At 40.8% G+C, this 25,049-nt stretch overlaps 1 protein-coding gene across 1 annotated transcript; it reads right to left on the bottom strand.

Moving 5' to 3' along the window:
• Nucleotides 1-10,066: 10,066 nt before the first annotated feature.
• Nucleotides 10,067-21,216, bottom strand: LOC116521795 (vomeronasal type-2 receptor 26-like). The gene is made up of 6 exons (XM_032236449.1): nt 21,170-21,216; nt 19,776-20,067; nt 17,468-18,331; nt 13,475-13,702; nt 11,785-11,911; nt 10,067-10,968 (listed from the first exon to the last, which is right to left on the bottom strand). Exons 1-6 carry the CDS (start codon nt 21,214-21,216, stop codon nt 10,067-10,069), a joined length of 2,460 nt encoding a protein of 819 aa, XP_032092340.1.
• Nucleotides 21,217-25,049: the final 3,833 nt, after the last annotated feature.

Below are 25,049 nucleotides of genomic sequence, written 5' to 3'. Positions count from 1 at the left end.
CCGCCCCTGCCCAGCCGCTCCAATCTCCTCAAGAGACGTGAATCATTCAGGAAACCCTTTGATGGCATGCAACGAAAAGGAATAAAGGGGTTTTCACCCAGCACTCCCCTTATCGGACTAGCAGAAGTTGAGGAATGGGACTGAAGCCAACTGGGTTCACCCAGCCTCCCAGAACCTATGGTCTGCATTAATGTGGGAGGCAAAAATATCCCCTTCCTTGTGGACACTGGTGCAACTCACTCTGTATTGACCCAACCCTTGGGCCCCATCTCTTCTCAATCTATCAACATCCAAGGGGCAGCAGGAACCCCACAAAATCAACCTCTTTTAGAACCTCTGCTTTGCAAAACAGGAGGCAAGACGCTTACTCACCAATTTGTTCATCTCCCAAGTTGTCCCTTTCCACTCATGGGTAGAGACTTGCTTTGTAAACTGAGAGCACAGATATTCTTTGATGAAAAGGGATCCATGGGGATGAAGTATGGCAAGGTGCAGTTAGAAATGCCCACCGAAGAGGCTTGGAGGATTATGGTGGTCAGGGAAGCCCCGGGAGAAAAATGGAGAAGTTCCTGGTTTATGGGTGGAAGACAATCCCCCAGGTTTTGCTGCTCACCACCCTCCTATCATTGTTGAGGAACTGGCAATGAGACTTACTGTACGCATCTGTCAGAGGGCGTATCCCAGAATGATTGTACAAGCCCTTCAGGAAGTCATTCAGCTTTATCTGACTTATAAAATTCTAGTGCCAATAGACTCAAAATGGAACACTCCCATTCTGCCTATACCCAAGGGAGAGGGACGTTATCGCATGGCTCAAGACCTTCGTGTTGTTAACCAAGCCACAGTCACAATTCATCCCACTGTGCCAAATCTTTATGTGCTACTTGGACTTATTCCACCAGAGGCCAAATGGTTTTCAGTTATTGATTTAAAGGATGCTTTATTTTCAATCCCCATTCATCAGAAAAGTCAGCATCTGTTTGCCTTTGAGTGGGAAAGTCCAGGGACAGGCAGGAAACAGCAGTATACTTGGACATGCCTCCCTCAGGGTTTCAAAAATTCCCCAACTTTGTTCGGGGCTGCATTAGCTATGGACTTGGAACTTTTAAATCTGCCCCCCCCCCCTGATGTTGTATTGCAATACGTCGATGATCTATTAGTCACAGGACAGACGGAAGAAGACTGTTATGCCAATACAGCAGCCCTACTGCTCCTCCTACAGGAGAAAGGCTACAAAGCATCTAGAACAAAGGCACAATTAGTCCAATTGGAAGTTAGGTATTTGGGCTACGACATCCAACAGGGACAAAGAACTTTGGGCCATGAGAGAAAGGAAGCCATTTGTCAATTGCCAGCCCCACGGAATAGGAAGGAATTAAGGGGCTTTTGGGGGGGCAGATGGATTTTGTCGCATTTGGATTCCCAACTTCGCATTGTTAGCAAAGCCACTCTATGAAGCTACAAAAGGGAATGAAAAGGAACCTTTGAGGTGGGAGAAGGAGGAACAGAACAGTTTTTTAAAATTGAAACATGCTTTGACTCAAGCACCAAGTCTAGGACTCCCTAATTTGGATAAACCTTTTCATTTGTTTGTCAACACTAAACAGAATATGGCTGTTGGGGTGCTGACTTAAAAGTTGGGAACCTGGTATCGACCTGTTGCATATTTGTCCAAACAGTTGGATCAGGTGGCAAAAGGGTGGTCCTCCTGTCTTAAAGCTGTAGCAGGCACTGCCCTACTTACCCAGGAAGCCAATAAGCTCACCTTTGGACAGCAATTAAATACCTACACCCCCCCCCCCCAAGCTCTCCGGGCTGTCCTCGACCAAAAAGGTCATTTGTGGCTTACCAATCCACGAATGTTGAAGTACCAGGGGCTTATCACACATAACCCCCTCATCAAGCTTGTCCAGTCATATGCTTTGAATCCAGCAACCCTGTTGCCCGAACCAGACTCTGAAGTCACTCATGATCGCTTGCAAACCATTGAAGAGACCTATGCCAGTCACCCAGATTTGAAGGATGAACCCCTCTCCAACCCAAATGCAACTCTTTTTACAGATGGAACCAGTTTTCTACATGAGGGCATGCGGAAAGCAGCTTATGCTGTAGTCACTCTTGATGATGTGTGGGAAGCCAGGCCCCGACCTCCAGGAACCAGTGCCCAGCTGGCAGAACTACATGCACTCACCAGGGCTCTAGAATTGGCACAGGGTCTACATGTCAACATTTACACAGACTCCAAATATGCCTTCCTCACTGTCCAAGTCCATGGGGCTTTATATAGGGAAAGGGGCCTCATCACAGCAGGAGGAAAAGACATCAAATATGGCCCCCAAATTATGCATTTGTTGGACAGTGTGTGGGCCCCCAAACAAGTTGCCATTATGCATGTACACGGTCATCAAAAGGGGATTTCAACAGCTGAGAGAGGGAACAACAAAGCTGATCAGGTTGCCAGAGCAGCAGCTTTGGATCCACCTTCTCTACAGGCCACCTGCCTCACTCTGTGGACCCCAGCCCAAGAAGACAAACCCCCATCATATAGCCACTCAGAAGTCCAGCAAGCTGAAGCAATAGGGGCAGAACTACTGGATGGGTGGTAGGTTCTGCTGGACAAAAGGGTGTTTGTTCCCCAGCAGTTGACATGGGATGCTGTCTCTTCCCTGCATAGGCATTTGCATTTAGGGAAAACAGCTTTGGAAAAAGCCTTGACTCGGGAGGTCTATATCAACAACTTGTCTAGTTTGGCAGCTGCTGTTTGCTCTCGATGTCAGATATGTGCTGCCAATAACCCACGTCAGGGTCCAGGTCTTCCCCCTGGACACCAACCTAGGGGGGCTTATCCTTTTGATTCCTTAATGATTGATTTTACAGACATGCCAAAAGTGGGATCATACACTGCTATGTTAGTTGTTGTTTGCACATACACTGGGTGGCCTGAATGTGTTCCTACTAGAATGAAAAAAGCTTTTGAGATAACCCGAACACTGTTAAACTTAATCATTCCACGATATGGGTTGCCCTCACGTATTTCCTCGGATAATGGGCCTGAGTTCATCCACAAAGCCACTCAGAAAATTGCTCAAATGTTAGGGATTACTTGGAAGTTGCACTGTGCGTATCACGTGGAATCGGCGGGAAAAGTTGAAAGAGCTAATCGAACCATAAAGGATAAATTGGCCAAAATTTGTCAGGAAACCCATCTCAAGTGGCCAGATGCCCTCAACATGGCGTTGCTGGCAGTAAGGTGCGCTCCCAGCAAGGAGTTGGGTATCTCACCATTTGAGTTGTTGTATGGGAGGGTTCCTAATTTGATTAGCCCACAGGTGTTGCCCACCCCTCAGGTTGCAGATGCAATGAAACTCAAACAGTTGCAAGGCCTGAATGCCATTGTCCATCAATTGCAAAAATATGTTTTGTCTTGTCGTCCTCATGTAATTGTAACTCCAGTTCACAATTTCCGCCCAGGACAAGAGGTCTGGGTGAAGGACTGGAAGAAAGTACCATTGGGACCCAAATGGTGTGGGCTGTATACTGTTGTTATTTGTTCTCCCCTTGCTGTTAAGGTAGCTGAAATTCAGCCTTGGATTCATTGGACTCATCTCAAATTGGCTGCAAAGACGTGCTGGACTGCCTCCAGGGACCCTGCCAAGCCTCTACACCTCACGTTTCAGAAGCACTGGGAGGACGCCACCTTGTCTGCTGATACACCAGAAGCTATCGCTCTACGACAGGTAGTGAAGAACCAGCACCCTCTGCAGGTGTCGCTCCAGGTGCCGCCGACATCCATTGCATCTGGATGTGTCTCCCGTGGAAGCTCCTCCCCCACCCGATGCCGAGGACCAACCATGGAACCCAACCAACGCCTACACCAAACTGCATGCATTAGGAACGGCCTGATCCCAGCTATTCTAATCGTGATTTTTCTCCTATTCATTTCTATTATCCTTAAATCTCTTTATCTTTATACAGCAGTCCTGGACAGGACCGCCCCAATGGTGGTGTGGGAGGTTCCCACTATTTACAATGACCCAATCCCCCCTCTCCATCCTTTCCTAAAGGGGGGAATGAGAATAATGAGGGTACCCTGCAACAACCAGACGTGAGGCCCCTCACCTCTACAAATGACTCCCCTCCACAGGTAACTTCTGAGCCAATACTAGAAGAAATGGGTCCAGGGCCTTTTCCCCTTTGCAAGAATTGCTTCTATCAGGGTGAACAGGGATTGCATTTTTCTTATAATGAACGCTGGATATTAAACTGCCATCCAGAGGAAGGGTTATCACCCTGTTCAGAGGAGACAGGGAACTATTGGCAGTGTAGAATGGACGCCAATGTCATATCTTGGGCACCAAACAAATACTATAATTCAACCATTATGTGCCATCGCAAAAGGCCCATTCAGAGACCCTTCCCAGACCACTTTCCAGAAAGGACAAGGGCTCAGGGGAAGCGGGCACCCCTTGATTTCAGTCTGAAAATGGAATATGACATAACTTATGATTAGCTTCCAATCATGGTGAGAATAACTTGTCAAATCATTGGTGATGTAGGAAATGGGTGGTTGCTGCAATGGTGGTCAGAAGATGAGAATCTGTCAAGCATGAAACCTCAGGAATTGAGTGAGTCCCGGTGCCTAGGCATAATACGTAACCATAGTTAAAAAGCCAGTTGCCTGGAGGTCTGGATAACTCATCCCAACTACTTGGAATCATACCAATGCTGAGCTGGAGCACTTGGTAAGATCCTCAGCAGGACAGCTACAGTTACCCTGAATACAAAGGGAAAGGGAACGGTGGTTGTGGAGCCACTCTTGCAACCAGGTAGGAACCTCCGTCCCACACCCACCCTTCCAGAAGGTGGGAAGGATGGCTCAGATGGGAAGGAAAAGGGCGCCCCCAGGGCACCAAGGGCTACATGAGTGGCCATTACCCCCTCTCCATTGGAATGCATTGAATGCCTGCTGGGACCACAAAGAAACACCCTGAAATTCAAAATGGGGAAACCCAAATCTTGCCAAAACTTTAATCTCCCAAATTGTACCTTTGGAAGAAAGCAACCCCGCATCTATAGCCAATGCCAGGGATCAGAGGGGGTGGTGTGTTATCTCTCTGCAACACCAGGGCTGGATGAGTGTGGCCCATGCCTTACCAAGGCTAAGGTAGGGTCTCGCACAATTGTCACAATGATCTACCACAGTCAGGCCCCAGTGGATTGCACACCTCAAAAAAGAACGTGTGTATCCAATAGTACCATGTATAATTACTGCATTCAGAAAAACCAGCTTGTCTGTTATCAACCAACCACTCCAGTTCATCTCAAAGTCACTGTGTGGGCCGGCCTGGCCCTGCTTGACAATCCCAAGGAATCTCAGATTTACCACCTCACCACAGTCACTGTTTTGAAACAGGGTCAGCAGCCCATCACCGTAACGTTTGGTGTATGTGCTGCCATGGATAGGGTGGCTTACAGGGGTTGTGGAAGTCAGGGATGGAGACAAACTTATTATAACAATCATAAGTATCTCTGTCCCCGATCCCATGCCTACTGTCTAGGGTGCCAGAATCCCAGTCGGGATCTGTATTCTCCTTGTGCAGATCGAATGGACAAAAGAAATCCATGCAGAGGGTGGGATTGTGTCTGTCAAGATACAGGAGGACGTTATCCAACCTCTCCCCTTCTGGGATGTCCATATATCTCCAATTTTCGCAGAGTCCCAAATTCAAACTCAGTAGCTTTTGAAGTGTCCCGCAACCACCCAGCAGAAGAAAGTTATGGGATAGGTATTGATGGAGACGGGTCTGACCCCCTGGCGTACATTACAATACGGGTGGAAAGTTTAAAGGAAGGGGAGGTAAAGTCATTGGGATGGTCTGTATATGATAACCTCCGAAAGTTAGAAGAACCCCTCCCCCTTAATCCTAAGGCTGTAAACTTGTTTGTAGAAATGGCTGAGGAAGTGGCCAAAGCCTTAACTGTTAAAAATTGCTTTGTTTGTGGAGGAACAAACATGGGGGAAAAATGGCCATGGGAAGCACTGGAGGCAGACCCAGAGGTGTATAACAACATGACCCTCGAGGGCAACCTCACCCAATGGACTCAGCATACAGGTATTATATGGACCCTCACTACAAATTTGGTAGGCCGAAACTGTTTCTCTCGTAATGGATCATATCCTGTGGGCCACCTAATTTGTTTGGGGGAATGGGATGACACTTATTCTAAGTGGTCATCACCATCCAATCTCTCGCAACCCCCCAAATTTGATCTCACACTCCTACAATACCTGAAAGAGCCACAGTCTCCATCGGGCCCATGGGAAGCCCCAGAGAACATGTATTGGATTTGTGGCACCCTGGCCTATGAAATCCCTCCTGCAGATTGGGCGGGCTCCTGTGTTCTTGGATGGATAAAACCTTCATTCTTTTTGTTGCCCATCCAATCACGACAGGTGCTAGGAGTCTCGGTGTATGACTCAGTGGGCCCCATCCATCAGAAGAGGGAGGTGGACACAGCCTTCTCTAACTTTCCTTGTAAGGAACTGACTGAATATGAGAAATCAGACACATGGAGCTCAGAGAGAATCGTATGCACCTATGGGAGGGCCACTTGGGCTGAGGATGGGTCTTGGGGTTACCGCACCCCAATTTACATGATCAACCGGATCATGCGCTTGCAGGCAGTATTGGACTTGGCTGGGGAAAGGATTGATAAATCTTTGAATATCCTCTCCACCGCCACTGACAAACTTCGTACTGCAGTGTACCAAAATCGATTGGCTCTTGATTACCTCCTCGCAAGGGAAGGAGGGGTCTGTGGGAAGTTCAACTTGTCTAATTGTTGCCTTCAAATTGATGAGACTGGAAATGTCATTAAGCAGCTCACCACAGAAATGAGACAACTCACTCATTTCCCAGGGCAGGAATGGAAAGGATTTGATCTCACCTCATCTTTTAACTCCTGGTTCCCAAAATTGCCTGGATTGCAGGCCATCATTGCTTTGATTGGCCTAATTGCAGCAGGATGTGTAATCATCCCCTGCATCATGCCAATCTTTGTCCGTGCTATCACCAACTCTTTATCCCTCTTGGTGGAGAAACGGGCCACTGCCAAAATCCTGACTCTAGTGGCACACACAGAGGAAGAAAATGAATATGTTGGTCTCATGGTCAATAGGGAGCCTGATGTTTATGAAACTACACAGTAATCTTTAAGATTGGGTGCAGTTTCAAAAGGGGGGAATGATGCAGGGGGGGTGCGCAGGTAAACCCACCAATAGTTGACCAGGTTAGGTGATTCTAACAGGCTAAATATTATAACCTTTAAAATGCTTAATATCAAAATCAAAGCTAACTTTTGACTTACTGGCCTAGGACTTTCTCTTTTTCCTCTTGCAAAAATTAAGGGAATATAAATGCAAGCTTTGCACAAGAATGAAACAGGAAAGCATGGGTGTAAGGAACCAACTAAAAATGATCATGACAGCCTGCATGCTTTAAATGTCAGCTTAAAGTCAGCAATATTTTAACTTTCAATCAGCGATATTTTAGCAATATTTTAGCAATATATCCTGTTTGCTTCATGAGTAACCAAGATTCACTTCCCTATTGTAACTTGGAATTTTATGAGAATCATGTATTTGTAATTTTCCCAAAAATGTCTTTTTACTAATCTCAGCAGGGTTATGACCCTAAAATGTATCTGCCTATTCTAATGCCTCCTGATTTGTAATGTTTAATTAAAAAGTATAAAATCTCTGCCAGGGGATAGCCCCGGCAGTTCAGTCTTGGTGTCAATCCACTGAACTCTGGACGTGTCCAAATAAACCTGTCTTCTCTAGGAACCTTGTGGTCTTGGCTCCTTGTCTTTCGTAAGTAGATTGCAAACCTCAAATCTGCTGCAACAGAAGGATGTGGAAACTGTAGCTACAGTCCAAAAATTATGGAGTATACTTGTTGCCCAATGTGCTTAGCACAGGACGTGATGAACAGCTAATTAGAAACAGCCTCTGTTTGCAAGAAATTACAGGAGAACAGATAAAATACAAACCCGAAATCTTTCTATTGGGAATAATCAAAGGGAAATATGCAAAGAAAATTAAGTACATATTAACACATCTGCTAACCACAGCTAGAATAGCATTTGCCCAATGCTGGAAACAAAATAATACCCCCTCGGACAAATTAGTGATAACAAAAAACTTTGGATTGTGCAGAGATGGACAAATTAACACTGAAATTAAAAGATAAAGAAGAGTCGGAATATTATGAAATTTGCAACAATTGGTACAAATGGCTGCAAAACAGGAATAAAATTAATTAAGCCAAAAAACTGTGTGTGTGTGTGTGTGTGTGTGTGTGTGTGTTTGTGTGTGTGTGTAAAAAGTGTGTAAATATGGAAGCGAAATATTATATACATGTACAGGTATGATGACACAGCAATGTTGATGTAATGACTGTAAGATGTTGTAGAAGGGAAAAAATAATAAAAAATTTGCTACAAAAAAAAGAAACAGTCTCTGTTAAACATTTTTAATGGAAAAACTGGAGAGTAGCTGTTTGTACTGTCAAAACAAGAATTTAGCTTAATTATTTTATTTTATAATACATTCTTTGTGTGACATTACACATATGTTGCATTTGTCTGATGCCATTTTGCATGTGAAACTTCTGAGTTGTCATTAAATTTCTAGAGAATTGAGCCCCAAAGTGGAGACAGTAACTGCTAAGTTCTAAAAACCATTGCTGTTTTAAATATATTAACAGAATGCTGTATACTAAAAACAGATTCCAACCACAAAACAATCATTGAAAGAAATCTCTTAAAATGTAGCAGAAAACCCAGGTAAAATTGAATAGTAATGTTTGATTCAGAAAGATTGTCAAAGAAATGAAACATTGGCTCCCTTCCTAAAAGTAACTACAGTTACTTATGACCACAATTGAGCTTTTCTGTTGCTAAGTGAAACATTTGTTAAGAATTTTCCCCCCAATTTATGACTTTTCCCATCACAGTTGTTGAGTGAATCACTGTAGTGTTCAATTAGTAACATGGTTGTTAAATGAATCTGGTTTCCCCATTGACTTTGCTTGCTGGAGGTTACAAAATGTGGTCACATGACCCCATAAATATGAGTCAGTTGCCAAGTGTCTGAAGTTTGATCATGTCGTCATGAGTCATAAGTGAAAATGGTCATAAGTTGTTGTAAATTTGAAGTTCACTAAATGAATGATTGTAAGTCAAGAACTCCTTCTACTTTGGGGGTCTGGACTTAGTGGATTTTATCTGAGGAATGCTCTCCCAATTTTTTTTCTTTTCTCTTTTGGATTAAGGGGACCTTTAGTTTTCCCTCTGGTAAATAACAGGCAAGCTACTTAAAATTATCACAAAGGTAACCATGCAAAATATAGCTGGGATGCAAGACATGTAGGTTTTTATAGGTCAGAGGTCGGCAACCTTAAACACTCAAAAAGCCACAAAGGTCCTAACCAAAAGTCCCCAATTAAATTCTGGAGCCGACTGGAAATCAGGTTCCCCCACAATAAGTCTCCTCCTAGCATGGCATCCTTTTCCTTCTACCTGTCCTAACCAAAAGCCCTAACCCTATCAATTGTGGAGCAGACCGGTGACAGGGAGCTGCAGCAGAGCCACATGTGGCTCCAGAGCTGCAGGTTACTGACCCCTGTTATAGGTGAATATCAACACTTTGTGTTGTATTTGAGAACTATTGGAGATGAATGCAATAATTGCAAGAAGGATGCAATACTGACCAAAGCAGAGAATCCAGAGTTAAATAGGGCTTTCTTCTGTGGGTATAGCACTACAATCAAATTAAAAATGATTAAAGGGCTACATGTGTCCTTCTATATCTCTATGGAGATTCTTAGTCAACCGGGTCATGGTTGTCCCAAAGGTGCTTTTTCAAGAGGCAACCGAACTTTTCGTTTTTCTTTGAAGATATTTCACTTCTCATCCAAGACCTAAAGAAGCTTTTTGGATGAGAAGCAAAACATCTTCAAAGAAAAAACAGTTGCCTCTGAAAAAGCATCTTTGGGATGTCCTTCTATAGTTTTTTCTTTGTTAGTTGCTGTTTCCTATTCAGGTCAGGTCTCCAAACAATGATAAAGCATTTAGGAGAAAAGATGCAAATTAGCAATGCAGCACTGGAGGCTATAATGGAGAAGATCTCCACAGCAACCATATATTTCCCTTTTGTGCTCAGATAAGTGGGAAGAAACAATACCCAGACTGAGCAAAAAATCAACATACTGAAGGTAATATGCTTGGCTTCATTGAACGTATTAGGCAATTTTCTTGCTAGGAAAGCCACTATGAAGCTGACAAAGGCAAGCAACCCCAGAAAGCCCAAGACACAGTAGAACATGAAGATTGAGCCTTCATTACATTCCAAGATGATTTCTTTGGTGGTTGAATTCATGTCAACATCTGGGAATGGGGGAGAAGTTGTCAGCCATGTAGTACAAATCATAATTTGAATAATAGAGCAGCAAAATACTATGGACATGCCTAATCTTTTCCCCACCCATTTGGTCATCTTCGATCCTGGCTTGGTGGCCATGAAAGCTGCAACCACAATGACGGTCTTGGCCAAAACACAAGAAATGGCCACTGAGAAGATGATGCCAAATGCAGTTTGACGAAGGACACATGTCACATTGGAAGGCCGGCCAATGAATAACAAAGCACAAAGAAAACATAAAAAAAGAGCAATAAGGAGAGCATAGGTGAGACTCTGGTTGTTGGCTTTAACTAGAGGAGTGTTCTTATTCTTGATAAATATCCAAAAAATTACTACTGTAGTCAAAGAACAGAAAAGAGTGGAAATAGCCAAAATGGTGCCTAGTTGCTCTTCATACATCAGAAATATTATAATTTTTGGGATACAGGAATCCTGTTTCTTGTTTGGGTACTGATCTTCTGGGCATTGAACACAGTCATCCATGTCTACAAAAAGATAACATCGGTTTAGATATAAATACTGAAATTGTGACAAAAGAATCAAAAGAAAACTTTTACTGTCTTCTGGCTTAAGATATGAAAAGCAAACCTCCTTGTATAGTTTATTTAAAGCTGCATTCCCAAGGTTCCATGCTAAGGATTAAAAATAATTAAAATTTTGTTCTCATAAATTAATAGAACTAGAAATTTTATTTTTTTAATATTTTTCTGCAACATCAATGCAGTATGTAACTTTAAAAAACTCAAACATGTAGAGGAAATTTACTGAAAAGTATATTCAAAAATGTATACTTGAAAATGTCTTAAGTGTGTTTCATAAAGTAAGAGAAGGAACATGTGATGTAAATGATGAAATGAGAAGAATATTCTAAATGGAAATTCAAAAGAGATTTTAATTTTGCACCTATGTCAGTACTTTATTTCTCTTAATTTAAAAAGTGGTAACAACTGATCTATCTATCTGTCTGTCTGTCTGTTTGTCTGTCTGTCTGTCTATTTCTGTCTGTCTGTCTGTCTGTCTGTCTGTCTCTCTTTCTCTCTCCCTCATCTCTTATCTATCAATCAATCTATCATCTCGCTCTATGATCTATCTATCTATCTTTTCTTTCTTTCTTTCTTTCTTTCTTTCTTTCTTTCTTTCTTTCTTTCTTTCTTTCTTTCTTTCTTATCAATCATCAATGTATCATTTATCTAATTTCCAAAGTTACTGGGAAAATAACATAAACATCACCCCTGAAATTATTATTATGCATTTTTTCCTATAACATCATTTTCATAAACTTTACACAGACTCTTTCTTACCCTCCTGATTAGAAATTTTTCCATATGCACACTGAAGGCAATTGTAGCAACAAAATGGCTTTTCTTCTATTTTGCTCTTACTATATCCCGAAGGACACTTGTCATTACACTGAGAAAGAGGTTGGGTCTGTTCAGAAGGGGAAGAAGAGAATCTTTTTAATTAAACAAAACTGGACTTCTGTGAAACATTTACAAGTATCATCCATACCTTCTATTGCTGTTGTTGGTGTGTCTAAATTTTGGTGTTAATGAAAGAGGAAGTTTAATAACTAGAAATGTCCTAATTTGAAAATAGAGATTGTGGTGGGGGCAGTGCAGTGATAATGCACTGCGTAGAATTAGATAAATTTATGAAATATGTTAGGGATATTATTCCAGATATGAGAGGGTTCTTTCTTGGAATACTTAGAATGGAGTTATATTTCTCCTTCTTCTAGACAACGGGCATCAAACTCGATTTCATTGAGGGCTGCATCAGGGTTGTGTTTGACCTTGGAGGGCTTGTGGGGGGAATGGGCATGGTGGGCATGACACGGGACTCGTGTTGGGGGCACTTATGGTGGCCAAGCGCTAAAGCAGGGCTTCCCTGAGACCCTTTCCTATTCTCATTATAATCTCCCTCTCTCCCTCCCTCCTTCCTTCCTTCCCTCCCTCCTTCCCTCTTTTTCCTTCCCTCTTCATTCTCTCTTCTTTTTCTTTCCCCTCTTTCCTTATTTTTCCTTCCTTGCTCTCTTCCCATCTTCCCATCTTTGTCTTTGTCTTTGTCTTTCCTCTTTCCATTTCTCCTTTCCTGTCCCTTGGTGGCACAGTGGTTAAATGCAGCACTGCAGGCTACTGCTAGATCAGCAGGTCAGCGGTTCAAATCTCACCGGCTCAGGGTTGACTCAGCCTTCCATCCTTCCGAGGTGGGTAAAATGAGGACCCAGATTGTTGGGGGCAATATGCTGACTCTCTGTAAACCGCTTAGAGAGGCCTGAAAGGCCTATGAAGCGGTATATAAGTCTACTGCTATTGCTATTGCTATTGCTCAAATGCAAAAGGGGAAACATTTCTCCTTTTGTTTTGTTTTTAGTTTGTTTTGATAGCTCTCTGCTAGTGAAAGCAGAGCTTGGGGAGGTGCATGTTCTCCCCCTGCTTCCCATTCTTGGCTGCAATGTCCTCCTGCAGCCCTCTGCCAGCAGGAGGTCACACATGCCCCAAGCCCTATTTTCACTGGTAGAGGGCCGCAGAAAGCCATCACGGCCAAAAACACAGCACGGGGGGGCTGCATGCTCCCACTCTGAGGTCGATTTTTGCTGGCAGAGGCACTGCAGGCCAGTCCTTTGCTGTTTATAGACTGACCCAATGGGCTGGATCTAAGCACCCCATGGGCCAGATTTGGCCCATGGGTCTTGAGTTTGACACTCTTGTTCTAGACCTTTAAATAAAGTCTCACTTGACATTTGTTATTGAGATTTCAGTTGAATAAGTAAACCAGAGTTGTATGGCAGACCTATAAAAAAGGAGGAAAAGCAAGACATAAGGCAATATTGTGGAGCTCATAATTACTATGATGTGCATTGTTTCCCGCTGCATTTTATTAATGTGTTAGCCTTTTTCTTATATTCCAGAGAAAAAGGAAGTGAAAAAAAGATGGCCAACATTTATTATCAATCTACTTTTCATTTAAAGGAATGAAATTGGGCCATACCTGATTAAATCTCCTTGGCCACTCAGTCAATTCTTCAGAAAAAGATAACATTTCTCCTTGCGAGTCCATTGTCTTTATTCCTCCAATTTTAAATCTCAGGAAAGACTGGTTGGGAAAAGTGATCCAGTTGATAATATCAAATCCCGCCTCCAACTCTCCATTCTGGTTGAAGGAAACTTTTTCCCTCACACTATTGTTGAATGAAATTGTTCTCACAAAATGGTTGAGCTGATTTAAAAAAACAACCACAGAAATTAAGAAGTTTAAATAAACCTATGTTTTATTTGTAGAATTCAATTGTTAAATCCTTGAATAGATTTAAGAAAACTAGCAAGGAATGTAATAAAAAGGTAAAGGTTCCCCTCGCACCAGTGGTGGGTTTCAAAATTTTTTAGAACCTTTTCTGTAGGTGTGGCCTGCTTTGTGGGAGTGGCTTGCTGGCCATGTGACCGGATGGGAGTGGCTTGCCAGCCATGTGACTAGGTGGGCATACCAACTTGTAAAATGTGATGAAACTCACTTAACGCTCTTGCTTAGCAACCAAAATGTTCTCTCAGAAACTCTGGCATTTGAAGACACAAGTCTTAAAGCTGTCAAGTTATAAGACCCTTGCACACCAACCCTTTAGAAAAAAAATCACAGGGGTGTTCAAACTTGACAGCTTTAAGACTTGTGGACTTCAACTCCCAGAATTCTTCCTCCAGTCATGTTGGCTCAGGAACTCTGGTATGGAAGTGTGCAAGTCTTAAAGCTGTCAAGTTACAAGATCCTTGCACCCCTGACCCTTTAGAAAAAAAAAACAGGGGTGTTCAAACTTGACAGCTTTAAGACTTGTGAACTTCAACTCCCAGAATTCCTCCTCTTGCTCTTCATCTTGATGATATGCAGACGGGCGGGGGGAGGGAGCTGGAACCGGTTCTAAACGGCACTGTAGATTTGTGGAACCTCTTCTATAGAAGAAGTTAGAACTGGTAGGAACCCACCCCTGCCTTGCACATACCTACTAGTCGTTCCCAAATCTAGGGGACAGTGCTCTCTCCATTTCTAAGCTGAAGAGCTAGCGCTATCTGATGACAGTTCCCTGGTCATGTGGCTGGCATGACTAAATGTTGAAGACGTATGGAACGCTGTTACCTTCTCACCAAATGTGGTTCCTATTTTTTCTAGTTGCATTTTTATGTGCTTTCGAACTGCTAGTTTGGCAGAAGCTGGGACAAGTAATGGGAGCTCACTCCATTTCGCAGTGCTAGGAATTTGAACTGCCGACCTTTCCAATCAACAAGTTCAGCATCTTAGCCACTGAGACACCGTGTCCCCATATTAATGCAATATCATTAAATATTTCTTACTGAAAATTAGTGCATGCTTTTGAAAGCAATAAGTTACAAAAATAGGTTATTTATTTAAGTTATGATTTCCAGTATATTCAGTAAGATCTCACTAGAGCCAAAAGATTGACATTGCAGCTTTGAAAAGATAAATTGGTGGCCCCTTTCACTCAATATATTGAAGACCTGATTGTTCTTGCCACCTATGAGTGGATACCTATAGATATAGTTTTAGTATGATCAAATACAATGAATTATGCTGTTCATTTATATAAAACAAGTAAATAAAATAGAACTATATTTAGAAGAAAAATATGTTTTAGAAGAAAGCTTCCTTTGCTACCACCTCTTACAACACTAGACAACACAGTATCAACAGTAGAGACCTTCAAGTTTCTAGGTTCTATCATATCTCAAGACATAAAATGGACATCTAACACCAAAAACATCATCAAAAAAGCACAACAAAGACTGTTTTTTCGGCGCCAACTCAGGAAGCTCAAACTGCCCAAAGAGCTGCTGATTCTGTTCTACAGAGGAATTATTGAGTCTGTCATCTGCACCTCCACCTGCAACAAAACAAGACAAGCATAGACCTCAACGGATAATTAGAACTGCAGAAAAAAACAATTGATACCAATCTGCCTTCCATTGAGGACCTGCATACTGCACGAGTCAAAAAGAGTGCTGTGAAAATATCTACAGACCCTTCACGTCTTGGACATAAATTATTTTAACTTCTACCCTCAAAACTATGCTCTAGGGCACTGCACACCAGAACAACTAGACACAAGGAAAGTTTTTTCTCAAATGCCATCACTCTGCTAAACAACTAATTCCCACAACACTGTCAATAATTTACTAAGAATATATTACTATTCTTCTTCTTTTCCTTCCTAGTATCTCACTCTCTCTACTTATTACTATAACCATGTTGCTTGTATCTTTCAATTTATATTGTTTTTATTGTTTCCTAGTAGGATTTGATTAGCTTATTAGTAACCTTGACTATCAGTAAATGCTGTATCTTTTTATTCTTGATGAATGTATTTTATTTTCCTTTTGTACACTGAGAGCATATGCACCAAAGACAAATTCCTTATATGTCCAATCACACTTGGCCAATAAAGAATCCTATCCTATCCTATCCTATCCTATCCTATCCTATCCTATCCTATCCTATCCTATCCTATCCTATCCTATCCTATCCTATCCTATACAACTACTTGAATAATATTTTCATGAGAATAGTATATATAGAATTGTATTGTTTGTTGATATAATAACATACCATATTATAGCAATAGCAATAGCAATAGCAGTTAGACTTATATATCGCTTCATAGGGCTTTCAGTCTCTCTAAGCGGTTTACAGAGTTAGCATATTGCCCCCAACAATCCGGGTCCTCATTTTACCCACCTCGGAAGGATGGAAGGCTGAGTCAACCTTGAGCCAGTGAGATTTGAACAGCTGAACTGCAGAATTGCAGTCAGCTAAAGTAGCCTGCAGTGCTGCATTTAACCACTGTGCCACCCCGCCACCTCCTTATATTTTTATTATATTTTCACTTGTTTTTAAAACACTTTTTCCTGTTCTTTTCTTCTTCTTTTTGACAATTTATCCCCATCACTATTATTTTTGTGCTTTTCTCCTTTTTATTATAAATTTAAAAGCAATTAAAAATAATTTAAAAGTTGTAATTTCAAACTTTCCATACTAAAAGATAGATTAGAGCAGTGGTTCTCAACCTTCCCAATGCTGCAACCCTTTAATACAGTTCCTCATGTTGTGGTGAACCACAAACATAAAATTGGTGTCTCGGTTCCTAAGACCATCGAAAATATGTGTTTTCTGGTGGTATTAGGCGACCCCTGTGAAAGGATCGTTCGACACCCTCAAAGGGGTCCCGACCCACAGGTTGAGAACCACTGGGTTAGAGGAATATAACAATTACTGTGTGGATAAAACTATTGGGGCAATATATTTTGGAGGGACAAACTTGCAATTTAAATGCAGTCTAAAAAAATTGAAATTGTAAGAAACTAAAGTGTATCAATTTTGGTAGCTGGAAGTACATATGTATAATACTGCTATCTGAAAAAAAAATGAATTTATCAAGTAAAAATGATTTAGAACATCCCAATTTTGGGGCACTCTATCTCTCTATCTCATATCACTCTATCTCATATTAAGGGATGCGGTGGCTCAGTGGCTAAGACGCTAAGCTTGTCAATCAGAAAGGTTGACAGTTCAGTGGTTTGAATTCCTAGTGCTGCGTAATGGAGTGAACTCCTGTTACTTGTCCCAGCTTCTGTCAACCTAGCAGTTCGATGCAAGTAGAAAAATGCAAGTAGAAAAATAGGAACCCCCTTTGATAGGAAGGTAACAGCATTCCGTGCACCTTCAGCATTTAGTCATGCCAGCCACATGACCACAGAGATGTCTTTGGACAGTGCTGGCTCTTTGGCATTGAAACCAAGATGAGCACACACCCCTAGAATGACTAGCACATATGTGGGAGGAGAACCTTTACCTTTTATCTCATATCAATACACAGTACTTTAATCTAATTTTAAAAGTAATTTCAGATCAGTAAAATTAAAGAGAAAATGATTTTTAGATAAATAAATTTTAAAAAGCCCTTTAGATTCCTCAAGATATTACCTTCCAGAATTGTTTTTTTATTATGTTCAGTTTGGCTTCATGGTTTTCTGCTCTCAATATGAATGTAGATGACAGCATGGCATGCAAAGCGTGTGCTACCACATAGACTGCATTGTAGATGCTGTAGCTGTGGCCAGTCATGTCCATTTCAAACACAGATGAAGGAAGATTCTCCAGTTTCTCCTCTCCAGTGCACATGACTTCTTCTTCATCATCATTTATCACAGAGCTGGAGAATGAACATTCAAATGCGTTCTTCCAGAAGAGCTTGACAAAGCTATCCTCTTTGTCAAAGTCAGGCTTTCTCATCTGAAGAAATTTCTGGAATCCCAACACCTTCTTTGAGTGAATTGAAAAGGATAAAGCACCGTGGAGAAAGTCTATCTCCTCATTTCTTTGAAAGGGAAGCGACATGAAGTCCATCTGTGCGGTCATAACCCACACCTTAACATTGGCCAAAAGTGGTATTCCTTCCAAGTTTGACAGACTTGGAAATAGTCTCAAAACTATCATGTCATCAATTTCACCATGAATTATCACTACATTTGCAGTGCTCCTCATGATAACGTTGAACAAGTTAATCCCAGCATCCATTGCATCAAGAATGTCATTGGAATAAGAAACAGTTGGTGACTTTTCAATGAAAGCAAAGCAGATACCTCTCTGGGAAAACATGGGAAGCACATCATGCACAAACTTTTCACCATTCTCATTATCCATATAAACCAACCCAATCCACGTCCACCTGAATTTTAGGAGTAACTGGAGAATTCCCTTGTATTGAAGATCAACATTTGGGAACATCTGTTGAAAGGAAGCAATCTGTGTTTTTATATTCATCTCTGGAGCCGAGCCATAGACGAACTGAAGAAAATGTGGGAATGAAATCAGGAGATAAATTACATAAATAAACAGGAAGAAATGGAAGAAATTTAACTATGCATTTGACTATATAAGAAACAATCTTTTACTCAAATTAACATCAGCAAAATAAACACTATATTAGAATTTTGCAAGAGATCATCCACATAATGACATCATTTCTCACTTTATGTCAGTGGAGGAGAATATAGGTACCATGTTCCTGTGGTATCCAATTTGGTATATGCTAAAGTAATATTACATTTGAAAACAATTATGAAAGTTTCATATTCGGAGAATTTATCAATAGCTTTTCAATATTTTCTTAAATATATTATTTTCACATCCTGGTTTTATCTATCCATCCATCCAACTATCCATCCATTCATCCCCTACAGGATTTATAAATAAAATAATGTACATTGAATACAATTAAATGTAATTTGTAAAAAGTGTAAAAAAGATGTTGAAACTCTAGAAAGAGTACAGAGAAGAGTAATGAAGATGATTAGGGGACTGGAGGCTAAAACATATAAAGAATGGTTGTTGGAACTGGATATGTCTAGCCTTATGAAAAGAAGGACTAGGGATGACATGATAGCAGTGTTCCAATATCTCAGGGGCTGCCACAAAGAAGAGCGAGTCAAGCTATTCTCCAAAGCACCTCAGGGTAGGACAAGAAGCAACAGATGGAAACTCATCAAAGAAAGAAGCAATCTAGAACTAAGGTGAAATTTCCTGACAGTTAGAATCAGGGGAACAATTAATCAATTAATCAGATGCTCCAACACTGGAAGTTTTTAATAAGAGATTGGATAACCATTTGTCCGAAGTGGTGTAGGGTTTTCTGCCTGAGGAGGGTGTTGGGCTAGAAGACCTCCAAGGTCACCTCCAACTCTGTTATTCTGCATGCTAAATAAATAACAAAGACCATCTATAATCCAACTAAGATATCACAAAACCTTCTGGAAGGCCTTTGTCTTGAATGATTAAAGAAAGACACTGTAGATACATTTTGGTGCTAAGCCTTGTAGAATTTTATAGGTTGATGCTCTAAATTATACACAGATGCTTATTGACAGCATGATAAGAGGATGTCTCCATTGTTTAATTTTCAGGTACCCATTCATAATTTCTAGCATTTTTTTCTTCATTAAAGGCAAGAGCAAAAACAAACACATGTTCAATGTTTGGAATCTGTAATTAGTCTATTCAGTTTCTTAAATCCTCACCCCATCCCTCACCCTAAATCTCACCCCAAGTTTCCCAATCACAAGAGTAGAAGTTCCTTTGAAGCCCAGGTTCTTTTTTTTAATGTCCAACCTCTGTATTCCAGTTATAGCATACATGGAATTCTTGTACTGTACAATAGGCATGGCCATAAGGAAAAAAAAGATGAATGAATGAAAGACTTACAAAAGGCCTATGTTCCAATAAAGCTTTGTACCTGTGGCATCTTGTAAACAGATAGGAGGGTTGTTAAATGAAATCCGACAGCAGAAGTAGGTCCTCCAATCACAGCTATTGGTCTGCTTTGCGCATCACAGTTGTAGTTAGGGATGAAGCTCCCTTGACCAGAGAACAATTCTAATGAGGCACGATAAGTCCAACTTGCACTAAAATAGCTATTATAGATATAGAAGCCCAAAGTATGATTAGGTAAAATCTGTGGGTTTTCGTTGATCTCCTTAATACTAAATTGCAATGACAGAAATTGCTGATAAACTGGTGTCATGACCCTGTTAAAAAAAAACAAAAAAACTACATGTCAAATAACATTTAATGCCAAATACAACATTGGTCTATTTCATTTCAGGATATTACAAAGGTTTCCCAACCATGTGTGCATAATTTACCAAAATTCCCCATTCCCTTTTTTACTCTTTTATTTTATTTTAATCCCAATATTAAATTATGGGAATTTTCAAATATGCCAGTGAAAACTCCAGTCTTAATTTTATTTTATTTTTACAGATCACTCATTAGTTTATGTGAACTGAACATTGATTTTCACTTACTAAAGACATGATCTGTATATTATTACAGATAATCAAAAATATTTGCTTCTTGGAAATTAAAAATGGAGAAGGATAGAGGTGGGGAAAAAACTCAGATTGAACAGCCAAGAAGCAGATGTAGAAAGAGATCAAGATCAAGGAATATGGGAGACAAGTAAAAAAAAGAGCATAGCAATTAAAATATTGAAATGGGCAAGATATGGTGGATAGATGATTTCTTGTTTTTGGTGTTTTGATTTTTTGATTTCTTTCCCTTTTTTTGTAGGTAGATCATATGACTAGAAGTTAGGTAGGATAGAAAGAAAATGGTTTTTTTAACAAAGGATGGTATGATTTAAAGTTAGAATAAGAGATAGAAATAAGAGATAGGGGGAATATTAGTATATACACTTTTATATAATAAAATAAGAGCAATAAGAAGAGAAAACATGGAATAATCAAATAATGACCGATTGCAACTTTATATAAATATGTGTTACTATTAGAAATATATGTTGGTTGGAAGTAATAACTACATTCTATTAGTTTTATATGTATTAGAATGTATGGCACTCAGGTGCCACACTGTTCACGCATTTGTATGTTTGTAAAGAAATGAATTATTATTTTTTAACATTAAAAAAATGCTTGCTTCTTTGAAAGCCCATGGATTTGACTCGTAGGAGTTTCCTTTGATAGAAGTTTTGCTGAGGTTAACTAACTCTTACTATGCCATCTTTCCTTCATGATATAATCAGAAAGAATGTCATTACCCAGGCAGAGAGCGAACCATCTCAATTGGCATTAGAAAGGAATATGTGTGTGTATTTTAAAATAAACTTACAGAATGTCATCAAAGAGATCGCTAGAGGGTGCTTTACTGAAGTCCATCACGGAAGACAATATGTAGATCTTAGATAAAATGCCAACAATAATGAGGTCTCCTGGTTGGTATTGCTTATGGAGGAAAGGCAATGGCTCACTGATGCTGCAGTTAGCCCTTGGAATGTTGGATGCAACCTGGGGGAAAAGCACTAAAAATATTGTTTCAAATACCACCATTCTGAATGAAGCAATTTCTTCTTTAAGTCAGCTCATCTTCGCAGCACTGTCCTTCATTAATTCTGATAGTCTAATCTAAGTCCCCAGACAGTGTGTTACTGGATGAAAGGGACAATTATCAAAGTTCAGCACCTTAACTATCTTTAACCCCAGGTGGGGAGCAGTCCAGACAATGTTCTATTTTATTGTCACAAATGAAAATAATTTATTTTATTTTGTTGCATTGCATTTCAGCATTGGTGATTCTCACAAATCATTTGGGATCTCTGCAGCTCTCAGGTTCAAATGCATAATTGCAGGGGAAGAACCAAGTAAAAATAATAAATGAAATAAAGCAATGGATAAGAAAATATGTGTTACATCTTAATTGAGATCCTATATGTTCTTTACTGAAAAAGCCACAAATGTGGATAATTAAAAAAAAACCTCTTTTGGGATTAGAACACATAGCTCAATTTACCTTATCTATCTTGGGCTTATTGAAATGGGGGGGGGGGTGAAGGAGAAAATGGTATTTAACACTGGTCTACTTCAGTGTGATAGGAAGATGATCAGAAACAGAGATATTGATGAGGATGGTAGGTTTTTTTTTTAAAAAAAAGTAGTGTGTAACTCTGCAATTTCAGCACCAATATTTCTTTGAATAGGGAATGTAACATACATACAAAGTTTCAGGTTCTTTTTTATAATGTAGTCACTATTTTGACTTTTTTTATTTGTCCATATGCCCTTTATAAGATGCTAGTGATTCTGAATACAGTAAGAATTGGATAATAGGGCAGTAGGAAAGAAATGTAAGTATATACATATAAGGTATATTCTTCTGAATTTTTCAAGAGTTTACTATATAGTAGAAGATTAAAATATATTCAATTGCATTGGTAGTATTTCTATGTAGGTATGCCTTAGAGCAGTGGCTCCCAATGTGGAGCCCTTCCCCCATGGGGGGGGGCAATTTGATTTTTAATGGGGGCAATTTGAACTTTGTTTAAACTAAGTTAATGGCCTTTTCGGCTTCCTCCATGTGAGTAGAGTTTACTTTTTGAGTAAAGTAAGAATTACATGTCACAGGGGGCATCAGGATTTTAAAGATGCTTAGGTGGACATGGCCAGAAAGAGGTTGGGAACCACTGTTTTAGAGCAAATTGGAGAACAGAGTTTATTGAATACACATAAAACAAAAATTTCTTGGTGGCATAAAAGTTGCTCCTTTATCCATTTGAGATTTCTAGTCAATTGCATTTTTTTTTATCTGTCAGGTTTTCCATTGTAAGCAGCAGAGGTGTAATCCAGCAGAGTGGCTGAATGGCTTCATGACACTGGTGATGCACTGCATGGTGGGGTGAGCTCCCATCACTTGCCTCAGCTTCGGCCCATTTAGCAGTTTGAATGAAATGTTATATGCAAGTAGATAAATAGGTAGCGCTTAGTGGGGGGGGGGGATGAACTGATGCTTTGTGCAGGTGGTCAGTTTCCTGCCAATTCTGAATATAGCAATAGCAGTTAGACTTATATACCACTTCATAGGGCTTTCAGCCCTCTCTAAGTAGTTTATAGAGTCAGCATATTGCCCCCACAGTCTGGGTCCTCTTTTCACCCACCTCGGAAGGATAGAAGGCTGAGTCAACCCTGAGCCGGTGAGATTTGAACAGCCGAACTGCAGAACTGCAGTCAGCTGAAGTAGCCTGCAGTGCTGCATTTAACCACTGTGCCACCTTGGCTCCATGGGAACTGAATCTTCCTGCTTGTGATTTTCATTTGCAAGGTGCCTCTGGTGAAAGGAGGGGGACATTAGGATGACTCTTCAGGAAGAGCTGCTCATCTTTAATTCTGGTGTGAACCTAGCTCACCCTCCTGTAGTGCACCTTGGGAAGCACACAAGTATTTACCATAACAGAGCTAATAAATTGGCAGCCAAACGACTAGTATGCATTACTATACATAGTCTCCTGGCTATGTAACAATGTTATAGGGCGGTGATGGCAAGACTATAGCACACATGCCACAGAGCCCTATCTGCAGGCACACAAGCCGCTGCCCTAGATCAGATCAGCCACACACATGTGTGCACGCCTCCTGCCAGCCAGCTAGTTTTCAGGTCTCTGCTGCACATGTGCAAGGATTGGGGCACAAGCAGGAGAGATGAGTGCCTGTGCAGGGGGTGGGGTGCACATGTGAGTGTCATGCTCACATGGGCAGGGGTCGTGTGCACATACACAGAGGGGCAGGGGGCATGCAGGGGGTAGTGCACACATGTATGGAGGCACGACATGAGTGGGTCACATGTGCATTGCATTAGGGGTGTGCGAACATGCTTTGGGTACTCGGTGCCGAAAAGGTTAGCCATCATCGCCATAGGGTAATAACAATAGTCAAAAGTTATATAGAAATCTGGTAACCTATAAATAAAACAGATGGACGGACGGACGGACGGACGGACGGACGGACGGACGGACGGACGGATGGATGGATGGATGGATGTTCAGGAAAGCAAACAAACAAATAAACCCTGCAATTGTGAAAGCTTTTGGTGCAGTGCCCCAGACATTTTAAAAAGCTTATATCAATCACAGGCCAAAGCAGTGTACAAAAACAACAATGCAACAAGAATGATATTACATTAAATCTCTCTCTCTCTCCCTCTCCCCCTCTCTTTCGGTGTGTGTGTGTGTGTGTGTGTGTGTGTGTGTGTGTGTGTGTGAGAGAGAGAGAGAGAGATCTCCAACCAATGACAGTCCTGAGGAACTGATAATAGCAATACAAGGACAAGCACTAAGCACCAGATACATAGAAGGAGAAGTCTATCATACAGAAACCACAAATCCAGATTTTTTTGGGCGGGGGATGGGGGGATGTTCCATACAATGTTGTGGAGAATAACACGGCTAAGATTCTGTGAGACCCTCCAGATCCAAATGGTCAGGCAAATACTGCCTAATCAGCAGGCCAGGGACCAGAAGACAGCAGTGGTGGTAGATGTAGCTGCATAACTATTAGTCCTCTCATCATTCCTATCACTCCCATAAGTGGGAGATCTCCCACTTATGACTGCATAACTGTAAGTTTGTTGCTTGTATCCTTACGATTTATATTGATATTGATTGTTTCCTGATTGCTTATTTGTACCCGATGACTATCATTAGGTATTGTACCTTATGATTCACAAGGAATGTATCTTTTGTTTTATGTACACTGAGAGCACATGCACCAAAGACAAATTCTTTGTGTGTCCAATCATACTTGGCCAATAAATAATTCTATTCTATTCTATTCATGACACCAACTCACAGCAACATCAGGAAAAAGGAGAATGAGAAGCTCAAGGATGAATGAAAGGGAGATAGAAAATAAAAGGCAAAGTTAACAAGTACTGTAAACAGTAATAGAGTTGGAAGGGACCTTGGAGGTCATCTAGTTCAACCCCCTGCTCATGCAAGAGACCTGTACTAGGGATTCGAACCACTGAACTGATCGATAAGCTCAGTGTTGTGACTCCTACACTGAGAGAGTGGCTTCAAAATATCTCAGAAACATCATCAGAACTTCCTGTGTGAACATCAGAAGAATGCAGTCTAGGAAGGTATTATGCAGAACCCTCAAATTCACACACCTGTAATAGAGGACCTGAGATTGAGGACACGTTCCATTCATAGTATGAAAAG

This window comes from Thamnophis elegans, chromosome Z (genome assembly GCF_009769535.1).
Source record: "Thamnophis elegans isolate rThaEle1 chromosome Z, rThaEle1.pri, whole genome shotgun sequence".
NCBI lineage: Eukaryota > Metazoa > Chordata > Lepidosauria > Squamata > Colubridae > Thamnophis > Thamnophis elegans.
This window is presented reverse-complemented; position numbering and strand designations above follow the sequence as displayed.

Coding starts and splice junctions, on each gene's coding strand:
- LOC116521795 (XM_032236449.1), bottom strand. CDS start 21,216: ATGGACTTCAGTAAAGCACCCTCTAGCGATCTCTTTGATGACATTCT. Junction 11,912..13,474: donor GGCCAAGGAGATTTAATCAG/GTATGGCCCAAT, acceptor CCTTCTGAACAG/ACCCAACCTCTTTCTCAGTG. Junction 10,969..11,784: donor AAAAATTTCTAATCAGGAGG/GTAAGAAAGAGT, acceptor ATCTTTTTGTAG/ACATGGATGACTGTGTTCAA.